General features: G+C 42.6%; 1 protein-coding gene across 1 annotated transcript in view; it reads right to left on the minus strand.

Moving 5' to 3' along the window:
* LOC118369728 (E3 ubiquitin-protein ligase NEURL1-like) overlaps nt 1-17,377 on the minus strand; it is a 51,693-nt gene that overhangs the window by 21,753 nt on the left and 12,563 nt on the right. Inside the window, exons 2-3 of the mRNA XM_035754375.1 lie at nt 14,143-14,390; nt 13,107-13,428 (exon numbers count right to left, since the gene is read on the minus strand). Of these exons, the coding sequence (XP_035610268.1) occupies nt 13,107-13,428; nt 14,143-14,390 (570 nt within the window). The remainder of the gene's footprint in view (nt 1-13,106; nt 13,429-14,142; nt 14,391-17,377) is intronic.

Consider the following 17,377-nt stretch of genomic DNA (forward strand, 5'->3'; position numbering starts at 1 on the left):
CGCACTGTGTCTCCGGTGCGCCTTCACAGCCCAGTGCGTCTTCTGCCAGCACCCCACAGTTGCCTGGCTAGGGTGAGCATCCAGCCAAGATGCATTGTGCCAGCTCTACGCTCCAGACCTCCAGTCCGCCTCCACGGCCCAGTATATTCTACGCCGGCTGTACGCTGTACGGCTGTCTGCAGTCCGGAGCCTCCAGCGACGGTCCCCAGTCCGGAGCCTCCAGCGACGGTCCGGAGCCTCCAGCGACGGTCCGTAGTCCGGAGACTCCAGCGACGGGCCCCAGTCCGGAGCCTCCAGCGACGGGCCCCAGTCCGGAGCCTCCAGCGACTGTCTGCAGTCCGGAGCCTCCAGCGACGGTCCCCAGTCCGGAGCCTCCAGCCGGTCCCAGCCACCACGGTCCCCAGTCTGCAGTCCCGGAGCCACCAGCGACGGCCAGTCCAGCGTCCGTAGTCCGAGCCCCAGTCCGGGCCTCCAGCCTCCAGCGACGGTCCGTAGTCCGGAGCCTCCAGCCGGGTCCCCCGGTCCGGAGCCTCCAGCGACGGTCCGTAGTCCGGGAGCCACCAGCGACGGTCCCCAGTCCGGGAGCCGGTCCCAGCCACCAGCGACGGTCCCCAGTCCGGAGCCTCCAGCGACGGTCCCCAGTCCGGAGCCTCCAGCGACGGTCCCCAGTCCAGAGCCTCCAGCGATGGTCCGGAGCCTCCAGCGACGCTCCCCAGTCCGGAGCTTACAGGGTGGGTTCCTAGCCTGGAGTCCCCAACAACGATCTACGGACCGGAGGCCCCGGCGACGATCCCTGCACCAGATGCGCCACCGAAGTGGGGGGAGCCTCAAGCGGAGCGGGGTCTGCATCCTGCACCGAAGCCCCACCGAGAGTAGATGCCCACCCGGCCCCTCCCCTATAGGTTCAGGTTTGAGGCCGGAGTCCGTTGTTGTAGCCTTGTAGTATTATGCCATTTTTAAATGGCCATGTTTAGTTAATTAAATCGGAAGTGATTCATTATTATCGTTGTCACAGCTCAATCGCAAATGTATCATTCTCCACATTTAATGTCAGTTTGTGGACTTTCCCCTGAAATTAGATATTGGCCTATCAGGGAATATAGGCTACCCGCATCTAGCTCAGAAAACCATGGCAAAGTTGAGTTACAATTATAAAACACAGATTTTTTTCAATCTCGCAAATATGCCATTTATAACAATTTGTACTCTTAACATCTGGCACATAATAATGCCACAATTGCCAGAAAATAGCCTAACATTTGTTTTTTGAAGTTTGTCCAAAAGTTTTTTGCACAGAGATTGAGATCCTTTGTCCAACTTTCATCATTCAAACTCTGTCGGGTTTATCTATAGTTATGCACATGCACAAATGGGATTAATTTACAATTACAAACTGGGTGGTTTGAGCCCTGAATGCTGATTGTTTGAAAGTCATGGTATATCAGACATGTATAAGGGGAATGACAAAAACATACTTTTTTAATGCTCTAATTATGTTGGTAGCCAGTTTATAATAGCAATAAGGCACCTCAGGGGTTTGTGATATATGGCCAGTATATCACAGCAGCTGAAGGCTGTTCTTTGTGGTATATGGCCAATATACCACGGCCATTTGCTATGTCCTAAGAACAGCCCTTAGAAGTGGTATACTGGCCATATACCACACCTTCTTGGGCCATGTTGATTAATCATAGCAGTCAAAACATGTTAAATCGACATACATTCATTCAAATGATCTGGAGAGTTTAATGGCGATTTATCTTTTCTCGCGACATTCTTAAACTTGCAATAATTCATTTGATGGAAATCCACATTTTTCTTCTTTTTCCTACGTTGTTAAAAATGACGTTGATATTCCTTCTTAATTCGCTCAATAAAAAGGGTTTATTGGATAAATGTGGAAACTCTTCTCTTACTGCGAAATATTTGGGATAGTTTTCAGGCCTTGTGGCCGGTTTTTCAGAGGTCAATTTTAGCTAAACCTGGCAACCCTGCCTGTGCGACATTGCCTGAATGCCACAATCTCATGACCATTGTTTCCATAGATATGGTAAAGAGGTCAATTGAAAACGACCAAAACAATGGAATTGCCATGGAAACATATGGGAGAAAGGACCGTGGGGGAAAGATTCAGAGTCTCCTCATTGTCCCCCAGCAAAATGTGCCTACATTTAGGCTATTGTTTATACAGTATGTGTATTTCACACTATGTTGAGGTAAAAATCTGACATTAACGCTTGTATGGATGTCAACGCCATCACAGGTTCATGTCATCATTTCCAAATGTATTACAGTTAAAAACGACTGACTACCACCACCAATTTCTGTATGCTAGCTATGCTAACCAGCTCATACGAACAGGAGTTAGCATTTAGCAGTCACTTCTTCTAAACCTGAAAAGGGATTACTTCTACATGCAGCGAAAACAGACAAATATATCCAAATCGGACTTAAGTAACCACATTGTGGGCCTGTTACAATACAGAAATAATGACAATAAATCATGACAGATTTGATGAATATCCACTTTGTTAGATCAGATTTGTTGAATGTGTGCCAATCTGGTCAATGGAACATCTGTGCTCCATTGACTCCTTCACTGCATCTATAGAGATCCTATTAAATGATTCTAATTCCTAATTCTATGATTGTCCCATAAACAAACAGTTGTGTTATAGAACAGAACTTTGGTTTCCGTCAGATTAGCACATAATCCGTTCATGTCGTTAAAAAGCTGTGTGATTTCCCACCATTTTCAGCCACGAAAGGGAGGTACACTACATGACCAAAAGTATGTGGACACCTCATTCCAAAATCATGGTCATTAATATGGAGTTGGTCCTGCCTTTGCTGTAATAACAGCCTCCACTCTTCTGGGAAGGCTTTCCACTAGATGTAGAACATTGCTGCGGGGACTTGCTTCCACTCAGCAACAAGAGCATAAGGGAGGTCGGGCACTGATGTTGGGCTATTAAGTGTGGCTCACAGTCTGCGTTACAATTCATCCCAAAGGTGCTTGATGGGGTTGAGGTCAGGGCTCTGTGCAGGCTAGTCAAGTTCTTACACACCGATCTCGACAAACCATTTCTGTATCCACATCCTCTACTGTATCAGAGAAAACCTTTTCTCAGGGCTTTGGATGAGCCTTAGCTAAGTGAGTCATTAACATCAGCAGTTCATGACTACAATAACCAAGCCTTTCTGTATTGATATCTGTGTAGGAAGAGAGCCTAGTGATGTAACAAATCTTACTTAAATGGCAGGGGCAGCAATGTTGGTCTAGAAGAGCCCTCAGGCTCAGTTTGATTCCGGCAGATTAATTTAGCTTCACTGGTTATGCAACACCATCTCGGCTTTCAAGTAGTCTCACCAGTCTCTGGATCACCTTTGAATTCTCACATGGGTGGCTAGCTACTGAGCTACACTGCCCTGTTACTGTAGCAGCCTTAGAGGAAACAGAACTAGAGATCCTTAGATCCTGTGTCGTAACACCCCATGAAGGCAGACAACATGAACACCACTACTGGTACTAAAAACAAGATAACAGCCCGAAATCACTGAACTCATTGGTCAATTCAACAGAAATGTATTCTTTGGATATTTTATGTACTACTAATGTTCTGTATATTCAGGCTGATACAGAGAGACTCATCCATGCTTATTTTACAAGACTACTGTAATGCTCTCCTGTCTGGTCTACCCACAAAAGTCCTTGGGCAATTGCAAAAACATACAGAATGCTGTAGAGTGAGTACTGACCAAGACCAGACGGAGATCACACATTACACCGGTCTCTGTGAGGTTTAGAATTTTTTACGATTCTTCTATTGGTTTTTAAATCAATTTACGATTGTGCACCCCAATACATGTCAGACATGCTTTTGGAGTTATGTACCCAGATGGTCCCTCAGGTCCTCTGGCACTGGCCTTATAACTAACCCAAAGCCTAGTGGAGATGCCTAACAGATATAGCCTAACAGAGAACCTGAGGGTGGCCGAAACTGTGGCCACATTTGAAAGAGATCTTAAAACACACACATTTTTAGCTTTGCTTTTCCTTAGCATTTCAGTTGTTATTGTTATTATTTAGTTTTTTTTCATCCTCTTATGTTTGTTGTGTAGTAAATATGTTTAAATATGTTTAAATATGTTTTTATTTTCCTGTGAAGCACATTGTGTTGCATTCCATGTCTGAAATGTGCTTTATGAAAAAAGCTTGATTTGATTTATTGCAGAAATTTGTTTACTTTATCTCTATGTGACATGTTAAAACAAAGTCCCAGATCACTACATGACCCTAGGGGCAATGATGTCTGCATATGATGTGGAATTGAACTGAATTGAACAGGCAGTGACTTATTAAACTCTAGTACGTTCCACTCCTTCTCTACTGTACTGCTTTTATTTACACACACGATCTATGGTATCTTAGACTATAGCGTTGTGCCACTACCCACATCACTCAAGTCTCGCCTCACAACAAATATGATGGGAAATGCATTTATAGCACAGAGCAGTCTCCTTGGGGCTGGTACTGAGGAACTGCTACAGTTACACTGATCTGGCCAGACATGTGATCAGGGACACTTTTAAAATCAATCCATCAAATGTGAAAGGCAAGGCACCAGAGAGGAAATGGGTAGCTACATTTATGCACCGAGACTGAGTATGCATCTCTGACTGGAACACAGAGTGAAAATTGGATAGAAGTTTATTTGAAGACAAGATATTGTCACGCAGATGGAAGAGTCAGGGCTCGGTGGTGGAGCTGCTCAAAATTTAGGAGATGGAATTGGTCACAATATATCAAATTTTAAGCTACTCATATTTTATACATTTCCTGAGATATATATATATGTATATATATATATCACGTAATGTAGGTCACCAGAGACTATAAAGTGTGGAATCAATGTGAAAATGGTCCTCATTCATTTTCCATTTGTTTAACGTGTTTTCTTGAACAACCAAAATCACTTTTTCCAAAGCATTGTTTGTTCGCTAAACTCGCCCCATTTGGTCCCTGCAGAAAACAGCTGGAGCCAGTCTATAGGACCAACCTCCCGACAGATTGTATGATAAATAGCTTCACGCACAACAGGTGAAATGTGTCTGCCTTTATCAGCTGGCTTAGCGTTAATGCCAGCTCCTAGTGTAAGCACCATTAAGAATCAAAATGTCCCCCGTTAGGAAACTGAGCACATGTGCCAGTTCACCGGGGCAGTCTTTGATGTGGCCGCCCCATATTTCAGGCACTAAGTGCTGCTTGAACTGCGGCCAACGGGGCAATACTAGGGCTTTGAGATATACCATGCTCTTGACTGGTGACGTTCTCAGGCTATAGAAGAAGCCTGATAGTGAAGTACCCTTCAGCTGACTGAGTGCTAAGGCTGCTCTGCTGTTTCTGTAGGTCAGTGTAGGCACGTATAGTAAGTGTAGACATGTAGGGGGCAACAAGGCTTAAGTCTCTCGTAGGTAATAGTAATATGGAGAGCTGCTGTTCTGAAAACCTACAATAAAGGCAGAATCTACTTGGACATTCAATTTTTAAAAATCTAGGATATATTTGAAATGGAATGTTTGTAGATCACTGTTAAAATGGGGATTGCATATGATTATGTTTAGGTAAAGACACAAAGCCGACTGGAAATCCAATGCTGAAGATGTGATTTCCACAGTGCTAACACAACATTCTCTTTCTTGGCTCAGTGAGAACACTGTATTTGTTCTCCTGTCTGGGAAAATGGCTTCAGTCAAGCCATTTTCCTGACATCATCTTTCCTTAATGTCTGTCGAGGAACAAGAGCTATGCACAGTGTGTCATCACAACTCGTCGCGAGCCCACTGAACTCCAGATAGTCTCACTCTAGCGCTGGATACCAAACAGCCCAACAGCAGATAGCACACTGCTTGCTGTCAACTAGCACTGCCAGAAATGAGTTTAAATTGTATTATCTATAATATATGGGAGCCTTTTCTATTTATATTAATGGTGATGACAGCCTCCATTCCTTATAGAGAGGGAGGATCATTATTGGAAATGAGTCCATGTTGATTGAATTATTGGGATGTTTGAAAGTTAATTCCATGAGGGGTGATGATTATGTTTAGTAAACAAAGTTGTACTCTGACAAGAGCAATTTAGGATTAAGCTAAATCTAGGAAGAGATACTACCACTATAAGTATTTCCCCCTTTATGATTTTCTCCTGAATGTTATCAAATCTTCAACAAAACTCTAATATTGGATAAATGGAAGCTGAGCTTACAAATAACAAAAAAATATATACTTATTTAATTTAAATTAACAAAGATCTGCAACACCCAATTACCCTGTTTGAAAAATAAATTAGCCCCTTACACTCAATAACTGGTTGTGCCACCTTTAGGTGCAATGACTGCAACCCTTACTGCAACTCTTACTGTAGTTGTTGATCAGTCTCTCACATCGCTGTGAAGGAATTTTGGCCCACTCCTGCATGCAGAACTATTTTAACTCAGCGACATTTGTGGGTTTTCAAGCATGAACTGCTCGTTTCAAGTCCTACCACAACATTTCAATTGGGATTAGGTCTGGACTTTGACTAGGCCATTCCAAAACTTCAAATTTGTTGCTTTTAACAATTTTCATGTACACTTGATTGGGTGCTTTGGATCATTGTATTGCTGCATGACCCAGCTGTGCTTCAGCTTGGATGGCCTGAAATTATCCTGTAGAATTCTCTTTCGCCTAAAATGACATACCCAAATCTAACTGCCTGTAGCTCAGGACCTGAAGCAAGGATATGTAGATTCTTGATACCATTTGAAAGTAAACACTGAAGTTTGTGGAAATTATAAATTAATGTAGGAGCAGCAGGGTAGCCTAGTGGTTAGAGCAGTGGACTAGTAACCGGAAGTTTGCAAGTTCAAACCCCTGAGCTGACAAGGTACAAATCTGTCGTTCTGCCCCTGAACAGGCAGTTAACCCACTGTTCCTAGGCTGAAAATAAGAATTTGTTCTTAACTGACTTGCCTAGTAAAATACAATTAAAATAACACATTAGATCTGGTAAAAGAACAGAGTATTTTTTGTACCATCATCTTTGAAATGCAAGAGAAAGGTCATAATGTATTATGCCAGCCCAGTCGCAATTTAGATTTTGGCCACTATATGTTTTAGAGTGATTCAATGAACCATTGCATTTTTGTTCAAAATGTTATATCAAGACTACCCAAATGTGCCTAATTGATTTATTAATAACTTTTCATGTTCAAAACTGTGCACTCTCCTCAAACAATAGCATGGTATTATTTCACTGTAATAGCTGCTGTACATTGGACAGTGCAGTTAGATTAACAATAATTTAAGCTTTCTGACAATATCCGATATGTCTATGTCCTGGGAAATGTTCTTGTTACTTACAACCTCATGCTAATCACATTAGCCTATGTTAGCTCAACCGTCCCACTAGGGACCCACCAATCCTGTAGAGGTTTTAAGGCAAGTCATCCAGGTCCTGAAGCATCCCAAACCATCACACTACCACCACCATGCTTGACTGTTGGTATGAGGTTCTTACTGTGGAATACAGTGTTTGGTTTTCACCAGGCATAATGGGGACCCATGTCGCCCAAAATGTTGACTGAAGTTTGCCAAAAAGCATCGGGAAGCACCTGGATGATCACAAATACACTTGGAAGAACGTTCTATGGACAGATGAGTCAAAAGTATAACTTTTTGGGCGAAAGTATAACTTTTCATGCTTGAAAGCAGTTCTGCATGCAAGAGTGGGCCAAATTTCCTCCACAGCGATATGAGCGACTGATCAACAACTACAGGAAGTATTTTGTTGCAGTCATTGCAGCTAAAGGTGGCACAACCAGTTAGAGTGTAAGGGGGCAATTACCTTTTCACAAAGGGGAATTGGGTGTTTCATAAATTTGTTAACGAAATAAATAAAATAATTTAATTTGTTATTTGTAAACTCAGGTTCCCTTTATCTAATATTAGGTTTTGGTTGATGATCTGATAACATTCAGTATAAACAAATATTAAAAAACTGAAAATCAGAAAGGGGGCAAATACACTACATGATCAAATGTATGTGGACACCTGCTCGTCGAACATCTTATTCCAACATCATGGGCATTCAATTTATAAAGCTTTTTTTTTTACATCAGCAGATGTCACAAAGTGCTATACAGAAACCTAGCCTAAAACTCCAAACAGAAAGTAATGCAGATGTAGAAGCACGGTGGCTAGGAGAAACTCCCTAGAAAGGCAGAAACCTAGGAAGGAACCTAGTGAGGAACCAGGCTCTGAGAGGTGGCCAGTCCTTTTCTGGCTGTACCGGTGGAGATTAGAGTACATGGACATTTAAGGCCAGAATGTTGTTCAAGATCTTAAATCTAGAGGTCGACCGATTAATCGGCCGGTGTGTTTACGGACATATTCAATCAATCCCTATACCAGTCTGCTGTTCCCACATGCTTCAAGAGGGCCACCATTGTTCCTGTTCCCAAGAAAGCTAAGGTAACTGAGCTAAACGACTACCGCCCCGTAGCACTCACTTCCGTCATCATGAAGTGCTTTGAGAGACTAGTCAAGGACCATATCACCTCCACCCTACCTGACACCCTAGACCCAATCCAATTTGCTTACCGCCCAAATAGGTCCACAGACGATGCAATCTCAACCACACTGCACACTGCCCTAACCCATCTGGACAAGAGGAATACCTATGTGAGAATGCTGTTCATCGACTACAGCTCGGCATTCAACACCATAGTACCCTCCAAGCTCGTCATCAAGCTCGAGACCCTGGGTCTCGACCCCGCCCTGTGCAACTGGGTACTGGACTTCCTGACGGGCCGCCCCCAGGTGGTGAGGGTTGGCAACAACATCTCCTCACCGCTGATCCTCAACACTGGGGCCCCACAAGGGTGCGTTCTGAGCCCTCTCCTGTACTCCCTGTTCACCCACGACTGCGTGGCCACGCATGCCTCCAACTCAATCATCAAGTTTGCGGACGACACAACAGTGGTAGGCTTGATTACCAACAACGACGAGACGGCCTACAGGGAGGAGGTGAGGGCCCTCGGAGTGTGGTGTCAGGAAAATAACCTCACACTCAACGTCAACAAAACTAAGGAGATGATTGTGGACTTCAGGAAACAGCAGAGGGAACACCCCCCTATCCACATCGATGGAACAGTAGTAGAGAGGGTAGAAAGTTTTAAGTTCCTCGGCATACACATCACAGACAAACTGAATTGGTCCACTCACACAGACAGCAGCCCCCCTTCAACCTCAGGAGGCTGAAGAAATTCTGCTTTTCACCAAAAGCACTCACAAACTTCTACAGATGCACAATTGAGAGCATCCTGGCGGGCTGTATCACCGCCTGGTACGGCAACTGCTCCTCCCTCAACCGTAAGGCTCTCCAGAGGGTAGTGAGGTCTGCACAACGCATCACGGGGGCAAACTACCTGCCCTCCAGGACACCTACACCACCCGATGTTACAGGAAGGCCATAAAGATCATCAAGGACATCAACCACCCGAGCCACTGCCTGTTCACCCTATCATCCAGAAGGCGAGGTCAGTACAGGTGCATCAAAGCTGGGACCGAGAGACTGAAAAACAGCTTCTATCTCAAAGCCATCAGACTGTTAAACAGCCACCACTAACATTGAGTGGCTGCTGCCAACACACTGACACTGACACTGACTCAACTCCAGCCACTTTAATAATGGGAATTGATGGGAAATGATGTAAAAATATCACTAGCCACTTTAAACAATGCTACCTTATATAATGTTACTTACCCTACATTATTCATCTCATATGCATACGTATATACTGTACTCTATATCATCGACTGCATCCTTATGTAATACATGTATCACTAGCCACTTTAACTATGCCACTTTGTTTACATACTCATCTCATATGTATATACTGTACTCGATACCATCTACTGTATCTTGCCTATGCTGCTCTGTACCATCACTCATTCATATATCCTTATGTACATATTCTTTATCCCCTTATACTGTGTATAAGACAGTAGTTTTGGAATTGTTAGTTCGATTACTTGTTGGTTATTACTGCATTGTCGGAACTAGAAGCACAAGCATTTCGCTACACTCGCATTAACATCTGCTAACCATGTGTATGTGACAAATACAATTTGATTTGATTTGATTTGATTTAATCGGAATGGCTGATTAATTAGGGCCGATTTCAAGTCATAACAATCGGAAATCTGTATTTTTGGACACCGATTTGGCCAATCTTCTTCTTTTTTTTACACCTTTATTTAATCTTTATTTAACTAGGCAAGTCAGTTAAGAACACGTTCTTATTTTCAATGACGGCCTAGGAACGGTAGGTTAACTGCCTTGTTCAGGGGCAGAACGACAGATTTTTACCTTGTCAGCTCGGGGATTCAATCTTGCAACCTTACAGTTAACTAGTCCAATGCTCTAACCACCTGCCTCACGAGGAGCCTGCCTGTTACGCGAATGCAGTAAGCCAAGGTAAGTTGCTAGCTAGCATTAAACTTATCTTATAAAAAACAATCAATCAATCATAATCACTAGTTAACTACACATGGTTGATGATATTAATAGTTTATTTAGCATGTCCTGCGTTGCATTTAATCGATGCGGTACGTATTCGCGAAAAAGGACTGTCGTTGCTCCAATGTGTACCTAACTATAAACATCAATGCCTTTCTTTAAATCAATACACAGAAGTATATATTTTTAAACCTGCATATTTAGCTAAAAGAAATCCAGGTTCGCAGGCAATATTAACCCGGTGAAATTGTGTCACTTCTCTTGTGTTCATTGCACGCACAGTCAGTGTATATGCAACAGTTTGGGCCGCCTGGTTCGTTGAAAACTAATTTGCCAGAATTTTACGTAATTATGACATAACATTGAAGGTTGTGCAATGTAACAGGAATATTTAGACTTATGGATGCCACCCATTAGATAAAATACGTAACGGTTCCGTATTTCACTGAAAGAATAAACGTTTTGTTTGAGATGATAGTTTCCGGATTCGACCATGTTAATGACCTAAGGCTCGTATTTCTGTGTGTTATTATGTTATAAATAAGTCTATGATTTGATAGAGCAGTCTGACTGAGCGATGGTAGGCACCAGCAGGCTCGTAAGCATTCATTCAAACATTCAAACATTTTGCCAGCAGCTCTTTGCTGTGCTTCAAGCATTGCACTGTTTATGACTTCAAGCCTATCAACTCCCGAGATTAGGCTGGTGTAACCGATGTGAAATGGCTAGCTAGTTAGCGGGTAAGGCCATTATACTGACAATGTTTGTCTATGGAGATTTCATGGCTGTGTGCTCGATTTTATACACCTGTCAGCAACGGGTGTGGTTGAAATAGCAAAATCCACTCATTTGAAGGGGTGTCCACATAGTTTTGTATATATAATGTATAATGACCTGAATCATAATATTTAGGGGTGCTGTTATCTTTTTCTGACAAGAACTCACTGATTCATCTCATCATGCTGAGACTTAACATGCTGACCAGACCGGACACGTCATGTACAAAATACATGTAGAAATCCATGTTATTCAATTATTGCACCCACACCGCTCGCGCGCCAACAAGCGTCTGCAATGCCAAGGGCTAAAATAGAACTCCTTTCTATTTCTGACGCAGATCGCGCTGAAAGTCCTGCCTCTCCCGTCTCCTCATTGGTTTATAGAAGCAGGTAACCACGTGCCATCTCCTCATTGTCTTTCAATCACCCACATGGGTATAACCAAACTGTTTTGCCGGTGGTTGTGGTAATACTATGAAAGTGTGGATGGATCACTATACAATTTCAAAGATGAAAACACCTGGAAGGAGGAGAGATGACTAGAAACAATTTGGTTGGCCATTTGTTGTGTGGATTAATTGTCAGAGTAGAGGACCTTGTGCTTTTCAGGTAAAATAACAACACAATGTTTATATCCCAAGACAAATTAGCTAGCAACAGCAAGCTAGCTAAATAGGACAAATTAGCTAAATAGGACAAATAACTGATCACTTGTAAAAACAACTCCACCAAACAACTTATTTGCCAGAATATACTCCTAATACCCTCTATTTCTGCTCTAAAAGCATTGTTTTGTGTATACAATTGCATGAAGGAGCATACCGAATAGAGATGGCACTCAACCATGATAATATTCTGTATATACTGAACAATTCAAAAACGCTCATGCTGGTGTGCTCTACTGTATTAGAGAAAACCTTTTCTCAGGGCTTTGGATGAGCCTTAGCTAAGTGAGTCATTAACATCAGCAGTTCATGACTACAATAACCAAGCCTTTCTGTATTGATATCTGTGTAGGAAGAGAGCCTAGTGATGTAACAGATCTTACTTAAATGGCAGGGGCAGCAATGTTGGTCTAGAAGAGCCCTCACTCATCTCATTTCACTGCCAATGTTTGGCTATGGAGATTGCATGTCAGCAACGGGTGTGGCTGAAATAGCCTTATCCACTATTTTGTGTAGTGTACTTTCTCACAGCACTGTAGTTATTTTCAGATTAAAAAATCTGACTGCGCTCCTATCAATTTTAATCAGTTGACCAGCTCTCAAACTGGGTAAATCTTTAGATACTGGTAAAAAAAATACTTTACCTATACATTACAAAAATGTTCTTCAACTTTTCAAAATCTGTTGGATGGGAAACTTTTCCTGAATTAGTTTCAAGTGTTTGGGGTAAACCCATCAAACAGGGCATTTCAGAATAGATGCTTTGTTTTCCAGTGGTTCTCAAATTCCACTGTGGTGGCATTTCCTTTATGCTAACAGTGTAACTACGCAACCTTTCTAATCTCTCTCCATCTTTTTTCCATTGGAGTATTTTGGAATGATGGTGTGTGGGAAAGGTAGAGCAGTAGTACAAAAGTAACATCACCAAACAACCAACCTCACGCAACCACACCCACCAGCACATACAACTTTAAACATTTAACCACCACTTGCTGTCATTAGTCAATTTGGGAAATTCATCAAAATGAATTGGAATAATATTTGGCAAGGAACGTCATTAACCCCCATAACACTTTTCCCTCTCCCTGTGAAACTTACCCAGTAGCTGGACCCCTCGTGTCAGTCCGTAGACATCTATGAGAGCCCAGAGTGTCTCGGAGGCATGGACCCCGCTGAAGAACAGCATGGGGCTGGAGCCATTGATGCGGTAAAACACACGACCCTTCTTGTCCACCCAGAAGGAGATGACATTACCCTCATTGGACAGCTCCTCGGGCAGGGCCTTGGCCCAGAAGCCATTCTGGGAGACCAGATCTGGGCAGGCATACTTGGGCAGGTTGTCTGGGTTGATGCGGGACGGGTCCTTGGAGGTGAAGCCCAGACGCAGGGCTCCACTCCAGCAGCACTGCTTCTTAGTGATCTGGAGGGGAACAGGTAATGGGTTTGTACCATTTTTTATGTATCCTTTATTTCACTAGGCAAGTCAGTTAAGAACAAATTATTATTTACAATGGCAGCCTAGGAACAGTGGGTTAACTGCCTTGTTCAGGGGCAGAACAACAGATTTTTACCTTATCAGCTCGGGGATTCGATCTAGTAACCTTTCAGTTACTGGCCCAACACACTAACCACTAGGCTACCTGCCACCCCAATTCAATTTTGATGAAGGGAGTTAAGCTGGTGAATGACCTAAAGTTCATTCCATTAGTTGTGTTAACCAAAGATTTACCAAAATACATTATGGTTGGCCATATGTTAAAACTTTTACAAACCAAATGGTAAACAACAACACAAATAAACACATATTGTATGCCTGTTTATCATCAGACAGGATATTCTTGTCTTGTCTCATTTAAAACCTCTATTTACACTTCTTTCACCATGCAAGATAACAGTGGCTCACATGGCAATGCTTCCCCTGCTCTTTCACTTGAGACATAGATGGACTGATAGGTGAAGTGGAAACTTTGGCGAAGCTGTTTTGGCCCACACAGAATCAGGGGAATAATGAAGGCAAAACACACAGTGAGTGAGAGAGACAGACAAACAAATAAATGGAAAACAGTTAAGCTAAAAGAAAGGAAGGAAAGACAGTGTGCTGATAACCATGGTCCACTGCCCAGTCTGTCCATACCTTGAGGCGGACCTGCTCGTACAGGGCAATGGACCGGTTGCTGAAGGTGATGGCATTGCAGAAGCTGGCCTGCCTCTTGACGGTCCTCTGGGCCACGTCCATGATGATCTGGGAGCCCTTGGCACTGGGGTGGAAGAGCAGGGGAAAAGAGGACAGGCTGCTCCCACACTGCAGGACGGGCAGACATTGCTTGGTGGGCTTATGGTGATAGCGGTGGGATGTGGTGGGGAAGGGGCCACCCAGAGAATCTGAAAAGGAGGAAGCATAGGGGGGAGTTACTGTAGATATACGGATCTACAAAGAACATTACTATGGCATCCACTGTTTAAATATGCACAAAGCCAATATAACAATGCATTAGCAGCATTCACACAATCAATAAAAACTGCCTTTCCTCAATGTCATGGCGATGACTGGGTGTACAGCCAAAATAAAGGAAACACCAACATAAAGTGTCTTAATAGGGTGTTGGGCACCACGAGCCAGAACAGCTTCAATGCACCTTGCCATAGATTCTACAAGTGTCTGGAACTCTATTGGAGGGATGCGACACCATTCGCACATGAGAAATTCCATAATTTGGTGTTTTGTTGATGATGGTTGAAAAACGGCCATAGCATGTGGTTTACATCATTTTCATGCTCATCCTACCATTCAGTGACAACTCATGCCCTGTGGATGGGGGCATCTTCATCCTATGGGGGGCATAGCAATAGTAGCCAAAATGCCCTGTCCGGCATTTTTACACATTACCCTAAGCATGATGAGACGTTAATTGCTTAATTAACTCAGAAACCACACCTGTGTGGAAGCACCTGCTTTAGATATACAGTTTAAGTCAGAAGTTTACATACACTTATGTTGGAGTCATTATAACTCGCTTTTCAAGCACCTCACAAATTTCTTGTTAACAAACTATAGTTTGGGCAAGTCGGTTAGGACATCTACTTTGTGCACGACCCAAGTAATTGTTCTGACAATTGTTAACAAACAGATTATTTCACTTATAATTCACTGTATCACAATTCCAGTGGGTCAGAAGTTTACATACACTAAGTTGACTGTGACTTTAAACAGCTTGGAAAATTCCAGAAAATGATGCCATGGCTTTAGAAGATTCTGATACGTTAATTGACATCATTTGAGACAATTGGAGGTGTACCTGTGGATGTATTTCAAGGCCTACCTTCAAACTCAGTGCCTCTTTGCTTAACATCATGGGAAAATCAAAAGAAATCAGCCAAGACCTCAGAAAAAAAGTGTAGACCTTCACAAGTCTGGTTCATCCTTGGGAGCAATTTCCAAACGCCTGAAGGTACCACGTACAAACAATTGTATGCAAGTATAAATACCATGGGACCACGCAGCCATCATACCGCTCAGGAAGGAGAGGCGTTCTGTCTCCTAGAGAGGAACGTACTTTGGTGAGAAAAGTGCAAATCAATCCCAGAACAACAGCAAAGGACCTTGTGAAGATGCTGGAGGAAACAGTTACAAATGTATCTATATCCACAATAAAACGAGTCCAATATTGACATAACCTGAAAGGCTGCTCAGCAAAGAAGAAGCCACTGCTCCAAAACAGCCATAAAAAAGCCAGACTATGGTTTGCAACTGCACATGGGGCCAAAGATCGTACTTTTTTGGAGAAATGTCCTCTGGTCTGAAGAAACAAAATTAAAACTTTTTTTGTTTTATTTGTATTTCTCCTTTATTTAACCAGGTAGGCAAGTTGAGAACAAGTTCTCATTTACAATTGTGACCTGGCCAAGATAAAGCAAAGCAGTTCGACACATGTTTGGCCATAATGACTATCGTTATGTTTAAAGGAAATAGGGAGAGACTTGCAAGCAGATTAACACCATCCCAACCGTGAAGCACAGGGGTGGCAGCATCATGTTGTAGGGGTGGCAGCATCATGTTGTGGGGGTGCTTTGCTGCAGGAGGGACTGGTACACTTCACAAAATAGATGGCATCATGAGGAAAGAAAAGTATGTGGATATATTGAAGCAACATTCAGGAAGTTAAGCTTGTTCACAAATGGGTCTTCCAAATGGAGAATGACCACAAGCATACTTCCAAAGTTGTGGCAAAATTGCTTAAGGACAACAAAGTCAAGGTATTGGAGTGGCCATCACAAAGCCCTGACCTCAATCCTATAGAACATTTGGGGGCAGAACTGAAAAAGTGTGTGTGTGAACAAGGAGGCCTACAAAAATGAGGCCTAGAAACCTGACTCAGTTATACCAGCTCTGTCAGGAATGGGCCAAAATTGTGGAAGGCTACCCGAAACGTTGGACCCAAGTTAAACAACTTAAAGGCAATGCTACCAGATACTAATTGAATGTATGTACACTTCTGACCCACTGGGAATGTGATAAATGTGATAAATAATTCTCTCTACTATTATTCTGACATTTCATATTCTTAAAATAAAGTGGTGATCCTAACTGACCTAAGACAGGGAATTTTTATGAGGATTAAATGTCAGGAATTGTGAAAAACTGAGTTTAAATGTAGTTGGCTAAGGTGTATGTAAACTTCCGACTTGAACTGTACTTCGTATCCCTCATTTCCATTATTACCTGTATGTTTCTTTAAGAACCATTTAACTCACTCTATTGTCAGAAATCCAACGAGTGCAAACAAAAAGATAGGTCTGTTAGTCATCAGATTTTTACCTTGTCAGCTCTGGGATTCAATCTAGCAATCATTTTGGTTACTGGCCCAATGCTCTAACCACTAGGCTACCTGCCACCCTGAGATAAGAGCTGCTTGGTAACCAGAGAGAAATTGTACAGCTGCGAAAAACTCACCGAATTAGGTAATATCAGTAATTGGTAAACTCCTGTCACACCATGAATTTTTTTGTTGTTCCACATTTTGCCAATTTGGCACTGGTTTATTCGGATCCCCATTAGCTTTTGCCGAAGCAGCAGCTATTCTTCCTGGGTACCACACAAAAACAAAAACGACAAGTAATAATATATAATAATATAATAATATATGGCAAGTAACAAAGCAAAACACTGATAGACAAGAAAAGTTACACAAATTTAGCAAAAATACAATGATATTCAAACAATACAACTAAATAATAAGGTGTGTGTGTGTGTGTGTGTGTGTGTGTGTGTGTGTGTGTGTGTGTGTGTGTGTGTGTGTGTGTGTGTGTGTGTGTGTGTGTGTGTGTGTGTGTGTGTGTGTGTGTGTGTGTGTGTGTGTGTGTGTGTGTGT

The sequence above is a fragment of the Oncorhynchus keta genome, chromosome 36, assembly GCF_023373465.1.
Source record: "Oncorhynchus keta strain PuntledgeMale-10-30-2019 chromosome 36, Oket_V2, whole genome shotgun sequence".
NCBI lineage: Eukaryota > Metazoa > Chordata > Actinopteri > Salmoniformes > Salmonidae > Oncorhynchus > Oncorhynchus keta.